This window comes from Eleutherodactylus coqui, chromosome 4 (genome assembly GCF_035609145.1).
Source record: "Eleutherodactylus coqui strain aEleCoq1 chromosome 4, aEleCoq1.hap1, whole genome shotgun sequence".
Taxonomy (NCBI): Eukaryota; Metazoa; Chordata; class Amphibia; order Anura; family Eleutherodactylidae; genus Eleutherodactylus; species Eleutherodactylus coqui.
Window position 1 is genome coordinate 64112203 of NC_089840.1, and position 12174 is coordinate 64124376.

The 12174-nt window shown below is 47.3% G+C and overlaps 1 protein-coding gene across 1 annotated transcript in view; it reads left to right on the forward strand.

The window, feature by feature from the left end:
- The first annotated feature begins 7846 nt into the window (after nucleotides 1-7846).
- The window catches only part of SPAG5 (sperm associated antigen 5), a 61151-nt gene continuing 56823 nt past the window's right edge, over nucleotides 7847-12174 (forward strand). Inside the window, exons 1-2 of the mRNA XM_066599598.1 lie at nucleotides 7847-7893; nucleotides 11161-11236. Of these exons, the coding sequence (XP_066455695.1) occupies nucleotides 11180-11236 (57 nt within the window). The 5' untranslated portion in view covers nucleotides 7847-7893; nucleotides 11161-11179. The remainder of the gene's footprint in view (nucleotides 7894-11160; nucleotides 11237-12174) is intronic.

Here is a 12174-nt window from a genome sequence, read left to right on the forward strand (position 1 = left end):
GTGGAGTAGCGTGCGGCTAGGCCTCTTCAAAACCCGCGGCTAAGTGCCGCGTTTTTGAAGCAGCGGATTTCTGGTAGAAATCTTGCGGTTTTTCGCTGCTGCCAAACCGCGAGATTTCCGCCGGGAATCCGGTATGTGAGAACCCAGCCTGAGGCTGGTTTTATGTGGGCGTATTTGCACACGAAATACATGGATAATAGAACCCATTTATTTCGATGGATTTGTTCACATTTTCGTATTTTGCTTGCAGAAAAGAAAAAAAAATTGACCGTACTAGTTCTATACGTATTTGCGCACCAAAGGTCCCCACAAGAAGTAATAAAGCAATACGCAAGGAGATGTGTGAAATACTGTGGAATTGCGCAGGAAAAACCGTATCTGGAACTCATTTTAATTTCAAGCTAACATGCCTTGCGGGTGCAAATAGTACAGTAAAATACGCTAATGCGTGCCCCAAAAAAGCAACGATCTGCAGGAAAAAAAAGCTACATTAACGCGTGCGCAATGATGCTTACACTCTTGTGAAGCCGGCCTAAGAGGACCCTGATTTTCTAGTTTTATACATCTTATACAGCCCTACTTTAAAGAGTCACAGGGCAAACTTTTAGCACTTCTACAAAGGGTGCAATTGCCATACAGTACATATTGGGGTAGTTAAAGGGGGTTTCCAGGGATATGCCTAGCAGCGGATCAGCTGGGGTCTACTACTTGGGATATCCGCCCAATTAGCTGATTGGGCACCCCCTGTCATTGCTGCTCCACCTAGTGGTACTGAGTGGGAGCTGCTGCTCCGACCCGCTGTGCAGGGGCTGGGCTTTTAAAACTACAAACCTAGCTCTCGTTAAAATCAGTGATTGCTGCACTGCAGTTACAAATGCTGCATACCACACGGGTTGGAGCAGCCGCTTCCGCTTCCCCCTTCTCTGTATTGCGGCTCTGACCGATGAGGCAATTGTATTTAACTGGAAAAAAACCCTTTTAAAGGGGTTTTCTGGGCAAAAGCGATTGACTACCTACTCTCAGGATAGGTAATTGGTAGTTAGTCAACTGCAATCAGCTGATTGCCCAGCCTGCTGTCAGTGCAGTGGGCCGGGCGTTTGTCATAGGGGACAGAAGCGCTGCCTTCAGTCCCAGTGAAATCAATGAGAGCTGAAGCAGCTATTACACTTCGAGCACTGGGAACGGGCACTTGGCTAATCACTGGGAATTCTGAACCGCGGGTCCCCGATGATCACCAGTGTGGGAGCAGTCTGGGGTTACATGATTAGGGGCTAAGCAGGGTGTGCAGGACTCTGCTCTGCTGATTTTGATCCCTGTTGTATGTAGCAGAGCTCTATGTGTGTGACGTGCATGTAGCAGAGCTGTGTGGAGCCACCAGAAACACTGGTACTATATAATTTCCTAATAATTACTAGTAAGTCTCATAAAAATGAATACAGACTGTGACTGCCCCCTGCTGTAGGATTTGGCCCAGCACTGGGAAATGTGAAAGTGTCCCTTGGGTAGCTCTTTAATATATCCTAGATTAGTGGGTGTAGGTTTCTCCAGGAACCTCTTAAAGGGGTTATATCCAAAAACAACTGGCCTGCTGCGGATCTTGCTGCTGAGACCCCCCACCCATCCTGAGAACAGGGGTCCTGTCCCCCCCTCCTCACTGTAGGCTCGCTGCACACTTGCGCTTGCACTCGGCTACTTCCATCAGTCCCATTGAAATGAATGGAGCGACGCCGCACCTGCCTGATCATTGCTTCATTCAATTTGACATCTCTGCGACACTGCTGTAATGAGAAAAGGGACACACCGGACCCCTGTTTCTGGGATTGGTGGGAGTCTCTGCAGTGAAATGCCCAATGATCAGACTTATCACCTACCCTGGCCATTTTTTTTAATTTGGAAAGGCAGGAGCAACGCCTTTAAAGAACGCATGCATGACTACAAATTGAAGTAGTTACACAAATCGTTGAAATTGTAGTTTTGAAAAAAAAAAAATTCAGCCAGGAAACTCCTCACCACATTGTGGCAATTAAGTTAAACATGTGCAAATGTTTTAATGCATTTGTTTTCTTGTCCTTCAAAGGATAACTGGCTGACAAATGGTTTGGGCAAAGCCCCGCTTAGACACTGATTATCGCTCGGAATTCGCTCAAAAGGCATCGTTTAAGCGATAATCGGCGTGTCTATCTTGCGCCCGTCGGGCCGTTTTCATGAAAGATTCGCTCATCGTTGTCTTTCAGTCCCCTTATAATTCGTTGTTCGGGTGTTTGCTTATCGTTTGGTTAAATGTAGGGATGAGCGAACGTGTCCGTTACGGACACATCCGCACCCGGACACCGGCTTTGCCGAACACTGCAGTGTTCGCGCGTAAGTGTCCGGGTGCCGCCGGGGGGCGGGGAGATGCGCGGCGGCGCGGGCGGCAGTAGCGGGGAACAGGGGGGAGCCCTCTCTCTCTCCCTCTCCCCCCCACTCCCCGCCGCACCCCCCCGCGCTGCCACGGCGGCCCCCGAACTTTTTCGCCCGAACACTGAAGTGTTCGCAAAGTTCGGTGTTCGGGCGAAAAAGGGGCGGAGCCGAACGTGTTCGCTCATCTCTAGTTAAATGACATCGTTCAGTCGGCCAGCGATCTGAGGGAAGCTTCCAATGCAAACCCTACACTACGATAACACAGCGACTGAAAAGCCCGACCGCTACGTCCATTTTCCAACGATTTTCGTTAAATTAAAAATGTCTGTCTTTAAAAGCCAAACAATGGCCCACTTTTATCGTTATAACGAACTTCGAGCGATAATCTATGTGTCTAAATGGGGCTTGAGAATACAAGGAGAGAACAACAGAAAGGACACCATTATAAGCATTTACTGTAGGCTGCCTGGACAAGCAGAAGGTATGGAGGAACTCTTTCTACATCAGATGGCCAAGCTCTCAAAAAAAGCACAACATGGTGATCATGGGAGATGTTAACGATCCAGACATTTGTTGGGAATGTCTCTCAGGTAAAAGTAATAGATCCAACAAATTCGTATCCGCTCTGGCTGACAACTTTATCTTCCAAAAGGTAGAAGAGAAAACAAGGGGATCTGCTATCTTGGACCTAATTCTTACCAACAGGGAGGGAATGGGTGAGGAAGTAAGGGTGGCTGGGACCTTCGGAGGCAGGGATCATGCTATCCTTGAATTTTGGATAAAAAAGGGGGGAAGACCTGAGAAAACGCGGACCTCAAGGTTGGATTTCAGAAAGGCAGATTTTAATAGACTCAGAAAGAGGGTAGGAAGAATCCAATGGCTGGATGTTCTTAAGGACAGAAATGTCCAAAAAGTTGGGAAACATTGCGAAAGGAGATTCTCAAGGCACAATCGTTAACAATCCCTAAACGAAGGAAGAATGGGGAGCATTGAAAGAGACCAGGATGGATGAACACAGAACTTGCACATGTTAAAAAGGAAGAAAAATATGTCTATGAAATGGAAAGAATATAATGCGGTCTGCGTAAATTGTAGGGCAAGTGTCAGAAAAGCTAATAATAAATTGAGGCTTGCAACAGAGTTCAAAAGCAATAAAAATGGATTTGGGGGGTATGGCAAAAGCAAAAGAAAAGTCAAAGATGTTATTGGATGCTTACAATATGAAAATGGTGGATTGGTTAAGAATTAGAGTTGAGCGAACATACTCTGGCGAGCTTGATGCTCGTTCGAGTATTAGTGTACTCGATGGTGCTCGTTACTCGAATGAGTATCAAGCCGTGTTCAACCCCGCCCCAGCTTTTGGCTCCTCCCCGCTGTGACATGCCTGTTTTGGCCCCTCCCTGTCATGACGCAGCGCGCGTCATTTGAAAATGTTTGCTCTGGTGGGAAGGGGAGACCAAGAAAAAAAAAAATCTCGGGACTCTGCGTCTTACATACAAAAATGCTCGAGTCTTCCATTGTAGTCAATGGGGCTCGTTACTCGAGTAGAGCTCTCGAATTTTACAGAAAGCTCGACTCGAATAACGCAGACCCGAGCATTTGGGTGCTCGCTCATCTCTATTAAGAATGATGTTGAGAACACTGAACTTTTAAATTCCTACTTTGTATCGGTTTTCTCTCAGAAAGTAGATGGAACATCAACTGATCTTCCCTGTGCTATTGGGGGAATAAAATAATGCAGGCTATCTACTGTATAAGCAGAGAGATGGTGAGGGAACACTTAGCTAACTTAAATGCATTCAAGTCTCAAGGTCCAAATGAATTACATACTAGGATACTAAAGGAAGCAGCAGAGGTAATTGCTGAACCATTCGCCATAATCTTTGGAAATTCCTGGAGAACAGGAGAGGTCCCAGAAATTGGAAAAGGGCAAATGCTGTCCCTATCTCCAAAAAAGGGAAGAAGGTGGATCCAGGAAACTATAGGCCTGTGAGCCTGATTTCTATACCAGGAAAGTTTTTTGAACAAATTATTGAACAACATGTATGCAAGTACTTGGATGGAAATGGAGTAATTAACCAGAGCCAGCATGGGTTTGTAACAAACAAGTCACGACGGACTACTCTAATTTCCTTCTATGACAGAATCATCGACTGGGTTGATCAGGGAAATGCAGTGGATATAGTATATCTTGACTCCAGTAAGGCATTTGACAAAGTACCTCATACTATACTTATTGGAAAAATGACCAGATATGGGATTGTCAAGGAAACTGTTAGGTGGATTCACAACTGAGTGATCATACTAAGAGTGGTCATAAATGGTTGCACATCCAAGTGGAAGAAGTGGGGAACCACAAGGCTCTGTCCTAGGCCCAGTGTTGGTCAACATTTTTATAAAGGATCTGGGAGGAGGGAATTGATGGGAAATTGATTAAATTTGCCGACGACACAAAGCTAGGAGGGGTAGCGAACACTAGGGAAGAGAGAAAGAGTATTCAAAAAGATCTAGAAAAGCTTGCACAGTGGGCAGCGATTAACAGAATGGTATTTAACAGGGAGAAATGCAAAGTCCTACATCTGGGCCAGAAAAATGAAAAAAACACATACAGGATGGGAGGAATTGGGCTAAGCAGCAGCACATGAGTAAGTCGTGTCCTATGAGGAACAGTTAAAGGATCTGGGAATGTTTGTTTGCAAAAAAGAAGGCTGAGAGGAGACTTAATAGCGGTCTACAAATATCTGAAGGGCTGTCACAGTGCAGAGGGATCAGCCCTATTCTCATTTGTACAAGGAAAGACTAGAAGCAATGGGATGAAACTGAAAGGGAGGAGACACAGATTAGATATTAGAAAAAACTTTGCCTGTGAGGGTGATCAATGAGTGGAACAGGTTACCATGGGAGGTGGTGAGTTCTCCTTCAATGGAAGTATTCAAACAAAGACTGGACAAATATCTGTCTGGGATGATTTAGTGATCCTGCAAAAAAGGGTTGAACCCAATGACCCTGGAGGTCCCTTACCACTCTACCAATCTATGACCTCCCATAGACTTCTATGGGGATCCTCAATGTACAAGTCAATCGGTTCTGTTCTCTGCATATTGTGAATGTATATACTCGTGCAAATACGTCCATCTGAAGGAGCCCTTAGGGTGTGTTCACAATGGTAAGATTTCTATGTGAGTTCTTACTCAGTCTGAGATGTAAATGTCTGTTATGACCTGATAGTCCAAGTTTGGAAATTTACTGCATGTTGTATTCTTATGGGAGCCTCGCACGAATTTGGACATATAACATGCATATAGGCAGACGCACAGACAGGGTGTCCAAGTGCTATCCAATACAAGTTGCGCCCGAGACTCTCACGTGAAAACAGTCTAACATGCGGTTTTTATGTGCGTGAAAAAAAAAAATCACGCCTGGTGCTTTATAAACGGATCGCACGTATAAATCATAGGGCATACGAGCGCAATGCACTTTTAAAAAAAAAAAAACTCATAGAAACTAATGAGCGGTTCTTGAAGAATCATCCAAAAATAGGACATGTGGGTTTTTTTAAAAAAACTTTCTGTTCGAGTGAAAAATAGCTTGTATGAATGAAGCCATTCTTATAAATGGGTTATTTTCCCGTGAGAGTTCTGTTCATCTTGGAATCAGACAGAACTCGCAAGAGATCGCCCGTATGGACAGCTATTCCTGAGCGTTGCTGCGGCTACCACGCTGGGAATCACTCAGCCGACATTAAATGGGTTTTCCAGGCAGCGCCCGTCAAGATACACCATGGTTGGAGCAGAAGAGCAGCGCCGATTTGTAGTGGCCAGCGCTGGTAATTGCAGGCGCAGCTCTCATTGAAATTAGTGGGACCCATTGATTTCAATCAGCGCTGCGTCTGCAATTACGAGCGCCGGCCACTACACAGGGCTTCCACTCCGACCTCAATGTATCCTAGCGGGCATTGAATGTAAATCCCCTTTGGGCTGGGTTCACACGGGGCAGATTTCAAGTGGAATTTGCATGCGGCCCTTCCACATAGAAATGCCGTGGCATTCACAGAAGATAATCTCAATCAGAAGCTGCGGAAAAAAATACGCATAAACCCGTGCGGAAATTAACGCGGTGCGGAACTTACTTCCACCACAGCATGCCGATTTTCTCACTGCTCCCGCTGCAGAATACACGGCTTCTCAGTGAGGCTACGAGCGCCAGACTCACAGCGATGCCACAAGGTAAGGGGATCGCTGCATGTCCTATCGTTTTTGCGTTCCCCGGATGAAACCTTAAAGACATCACATGCCGCGATCTGCACGTGAGGGCGAGGATTCCCATTTTTAAACAATGGGAAAAATTGGCTGATCCTCTAAAGTGTCTGAACCCCGTGCTGGGGGAGCGCTACTTTACAGAAGTGATCAGAGACATTTTTGCCAGAACTCCTCACACCGGCGCGGAAACACACGTTGGCAAGCGCGATCCCGATCGCACTCCCCTGTGTGTAGGTAGCCCTAGGGTAGGTTTACACATAGCGGAAATGATGCGGATGTTCCGCGGCAAATTCAGCACCATTCCTGCAAAACACAGAATCAAAATAGTCCCCATCGGTGCGGAGTTTGACTCAAAAATCAGCTGCACTTCTGCAGCTTTCTGAAGATACCGCGCTCCTTCTCACCTCCCAAGTCTTTGCGCTCTCAGCAACTCCATCACCGGGTGACCTCTAGTGAACACAGCGCCACTGGGCAGGTGATGCGGAGTTTGCCAGCGGCGCTGCGGTGGCTCGTGGCCACTGGGTGCCCGGAATGTCAGAGGTAATGAGAACCCAGCTTGGTGGGGGGTAATAAGTAATAATTACCTGACAGCGCTGCGGAATAAGTTGGCGCTATGCAAACACCAAGATTTATTTATACAGTGATAAGCCACGCCCCCTTTTTTGGTAGGGAAACCCTGTGGAAAACGTTTTTCCCAAGGGTGACCCAAAGCTTAAAAGTTCGGGAAACACTGACATAGGAGAAAGAATCATCTCATCACTGTTCCAGGCAGCAATATATATATAATTTTTATTTGCTGTGTCCCCCTGTATGGTCCCCCTCCACTGCCAGCCCGTTTACACTATCACTCCTCTCCGCTCTCCTCTCCGCTCGCACAACCCTCCTGTCAACTGCCCTGGTCCCGCCCTCTGTATGACACGCAGACCCACGTGGCAGAAGAAGCTTAGCCGAGTCACGTGACTCACGCAAGCAGTTGGTTGTTTGAGAACGAGGCTCGGAACGCAGAAAGGATGTAGCGGTTTGATTGGTCCTACATCAGCCAATAGAATCTTGTATGAAGGATTTGAACTAGTGGCGCTGACACGGAGCACAGCAACGAAGCTTGTAGCGTTAAGAGGTAACGGGGTGTGCGGCGAACGAGCTTCACTTACCGGCCGTCCTCAGCGCTTCACTTACCGGCCGTTCTTGTAGCTCAGCGCGTGACTGATAACTGCCGGCGGTCGGAGGTGACGCAGTAAGTAAACGCTCCTTAGAGTCTCAGGAAGCGGGCAGCACACGTACTACAGGGCGGGCCACGGAAAGTATCCGGTAACTCTTATGAAGCGGGCAGCACACGTACTACAGGGTGGGCCACGGAAACTATCCGGTAACTCTTATGAAAGCTGCCTAAAAGGCAATCTGTCTGTTGCCCATAGCAACCAATCACAGCGCAGCTTTCATTTCTTATACTGCTGAGGTAAAATGAAAGCTGCGCTGTGATTGGCTGCTGTGGGCTTTCATAAGAGTGAGGTTCCCATGGTTACCCCGTATTATAGGTGTAATATCTAGGGAGAGCAGCTCTGGATCTGCCTCAAAATCCACAGTGCATAATACGCTGAGTATTTTGGTGCAGATCCGGACCAAAATCTCCATGTGCGAATGCATCCTAGAGGGGTTTACCGCTTGGGATCCCTGCTGATTGGCTGCTTGAAGTGACAGCGGCTCCCTGGTAGGCACTGCTATCACGTCAGTCCTTACCAGGCACACCACTGTACATGGTAGTACAGAATCCGTGTTGTAGACGCGCGCAGTGACGGGGGTTCTCAATCACATGATGGCGGCACAGAATCGCCATGGGAGCAGAGCCTTCCACGGATTACGCACATTACGCTACGTTCACACCGCCGCGGATCTACAGTCCGCACATATTGCATCTGGATTTCGCCCACTGATTTTAAGATGTAACATTTGCTCTGAAAATCTGCAGCATAAATTGCGCGCTCCGTTTCTTACTATTTAGTTGGATCCCTGGAATGGAAAGGCTGAGCGCAGAGAATAACGCCGAGGGCTTTTTCACAAAGGCGATCACAATATCACCTCGGGAAAAAAAAAATCGCAGCTAAATTGTGGTGTTTTTTCCCGTGACTTTTGAGCGTCGGTGCTGCTTTTTCTCGCTAAAACATCGCTGCCGCTTGCGATCTTCTTGCTCATTACATTGCCGGTTTGTGCTTTTGTAATGTGATTAAAGGGAAGCTCCATAGGGAAACATGGGAGATTTAAAAAAACCCAAAAAAACGCAGAAAGACGGGACGTGCCGCGATTATTATTATTTTGTCGCAACCTCGCATGAGTGAAAACCTCACAAATGTGAAGGAAACCATTGAAAATCATGGATTCATAATTCTGCGTTTTGCTCGCTTTCGCATTGTGTGAAAATCGTGTGATTTTCTTGCCCGTGTAAAACCAGCCTAAGTGAACCCAGATATCTGGATGAGAATGAAGATTGGGACTGCCCCGGCACTTATCGGTCTCTGCAGCTTCTGATCTGTATGGAGAAGTGACTTTGTCATAGTTCGTTATCTGTATCATCAAGAATGTGACAATTATACCCGTTTCCTGAAAACAAGACCCTGTCTTTAATTTTTGCCCCAAAAGAGGCACTAGGTCTTATTTTCAGAGAATGTCATATTTTACTTGCCTATTAAGGTTGGTCCAGGTCTCTCGCACTGCTATCTAGAGCACCGCTACGGTTCCCGCAGTCCTCGGCGGCCCACACAAGATCACCTCTTGGTTATGGGTCTTATAAATCCCGCCCCCATGAAGCGATGGCTGTGATTGGCTCTTCGAGCGCTGCAATGATCGGCTGGGCAGCACTTGAAGAACCAATCAATGCAGCGCTGAAAGAACCAGTCACAGCTTCCACGACGCGATGGCTGGGATTAGTTCTTCGAGCGTTGCAGCTTAGCCAATCAATGCAGTGTTTAAAGAACCAATCACAGTCATCTCTTCATGGAGGCGGGATTTATGAATCCCGTAACCAGGAATTGATCTGGTGTGGACGGCTGAGGACTGCGGCAACTGTCAGGGCTCCGGAGAGCAGCGAGAAGGACCTGAACCAAGTCTACTAGGTAATGTATTGCTATTTTTCTTCTTAATGGGGTTTTTTTGGGGGGTAGGGCTTATGTTTCAAGCCTCCCAGAAAATCCTGAAAAATCAGGCTAGGGCTTATTTTTGGGGAAACGCGGTACATACTGTCATAAAAGGAATAATACTAAAAAACGTGCAAAGGATTGTCGATCTTGAAATGTATCACCAAAAACTAGCAATGGTCTAAAACAGTGTTCCCCAACTCCATTCCTCAGGGACCCCAACAGGTCATGTTTTCAGGATTTCCTCAGTGTTGCTCAGGTGATGTAATTATTGTCGGTGCCTCAGACATTGCCGCAGGTGTTCGTACTATAGGATATCCTGAAAACATGACCTGTTAGTGGTCCCCTTACTGATTCCACAGGTCCCCGCCGGTCTCTGTATCCTGGACTTCAGTGTTGACGACTCGGACATGTGATTGCTGCAGCGCACACCGCTGAGGTCCCAGCTGCGGCGAACACACTGGGATACAGAGAGCGGCGGGCACACCGGTAAGGTAAGTGTTCAGTTTCAATGTTTTGGTAAAACATTTCCAGGGGTTGGAAAATCACTTGTAACTATGTGATATAATGTAAGCGTCTTCCTGGGGTGCGGGGTGACAACGGACGGAGCTCAGGATCTGTCTACCTGCAGCTTTAGAAAGCTCAATGTCAGGAGCGCTGGCTTGGGAACTTGTGCAAGCTCTAGTATTGTAGCTTCTCTTAGCTGGGCTATCCTGTTACATGATCTCCATACACTATGCCCCCCCCCCCCCCCCCCTCGGGGCTCCCCCTTAGTCGGACTGGAGGGGTGCTGCAAAGAGCTATGTGTGCCATTTATCATGGGGATGTCCACAGGTTACACCTGATAACTAGAGATGAGCGAGCATACTCGGTAAGGCGATATACTCGAGAGAGAGCATCGCCTTTTTCGAGTACCTGCTGGCTCGTCCCTGAAGATTTGGGGGGCCGCGGGGGGTTGCAGAGGGGATCGGGAGGGAGAGAGATCGATCTCTCTCACTCTCCACTCCGCCGCCCCCCGCAGACTTCCCAAATTTTCAGGGACGAGCCAGCAGGTACTCAAAAAAGGCGATGCTCTCTCGAGTATACCGCTTTAACGAGTATGCTCGCTCATCTACTGACAACCCTTCTGGGCCCCTATGGACTGCAGGTATTATACCTGTCTGTAGCCTCCTGTGGTTTCTGCCCTAATATTAGTCCTCTTTTCCGTACGGCTCGCATCACTTTCAGAGCTTCCGTTTGGCGAATACAGTTGGAAATGCTGCCGGCTAATACACCAAGTAGATGACGGTGGTTTCAGTAACAACTGCGACTTCAGACACTCCTGATTCTGATCTCGATAGAAGTTGATTTTTAATTTTAACTTTATCTTTTAGGCATTGAAACAAATGCGACATGTGGTCACCGGACGCCCCTGTTAGTGACGAAAATCAGATTCCGCATGTGCAAAATGTAAGTTGAAACAGATTGCTGACAGCAGAAAAGATTCTAAAGTCCATCCAGTTGCCCCATTTATGCTACTTTCACACTATCTGCAGTTGTACGTTCACCGTATGACCAGAGAAGGCTTCCAGTATACATGGTGACTAGAACCCTAGACCCGCATTCACATGACGGGGGCCAGTATGGCCTCTTTTCAGCTGATTTCCATCACTTTTTGTTTTTTTTCCTCAAGGAGACCTTGGCCGCACGCTCCAGTGTCTTTCTCTGTCGTGTTTTTTTTCTTTTACCTTGTCTGTTTTTGCCAAACTTTAAAGAGACTGTCATCGTCTTTTTGCACTTCTTCCTGTGAACAGCAGTACAAGTTTCTCCCAAACTACTGCACAGATACAGACAGCAGACATATCACTGTAATCGGCGTGTCTGTCATTACTGCTCTAAGTGAGGGCTGCAAAAAGATGCTAATGGATTCCCTTTAAAGGATTATTCCACAAAAGCAAGTTTATTCACAGGATAGGGGATAAAACTTGCTGATTGGTGGGAGTTGGACCTTTGTGACTTCCCATGATCACTAGAATGGGGCTTTGGGGTATCTAGAACCTTATACAAGGTCAGTGGTCAAACTCTCACCGATCAGCTAGGTATTCCTTATCCTGTGAGTGGGGAATAATGTGCTATCATGAGATGAGCCCTTTTAGGTCGCCTGTACACAGCCGGGTTCTTGCAGCGGGATGCGACCCGTGCCCCGGTATTGAGCTTATACTCACCCGTCCGGCGTCTTCTCTCTCTGCACTGCGATATGCCGTCTGGCGCACAGCCGCACATGAGCAGTGCACAGCCAGCGCGCCAACTATGACGTTTCTATGCGGGCCTCTGCAAGGCTCACACAGAAATAGGACATTCCACGATTTGTTTACTGCACAAGTTTTCAAATTGCGGCTGTCCACATA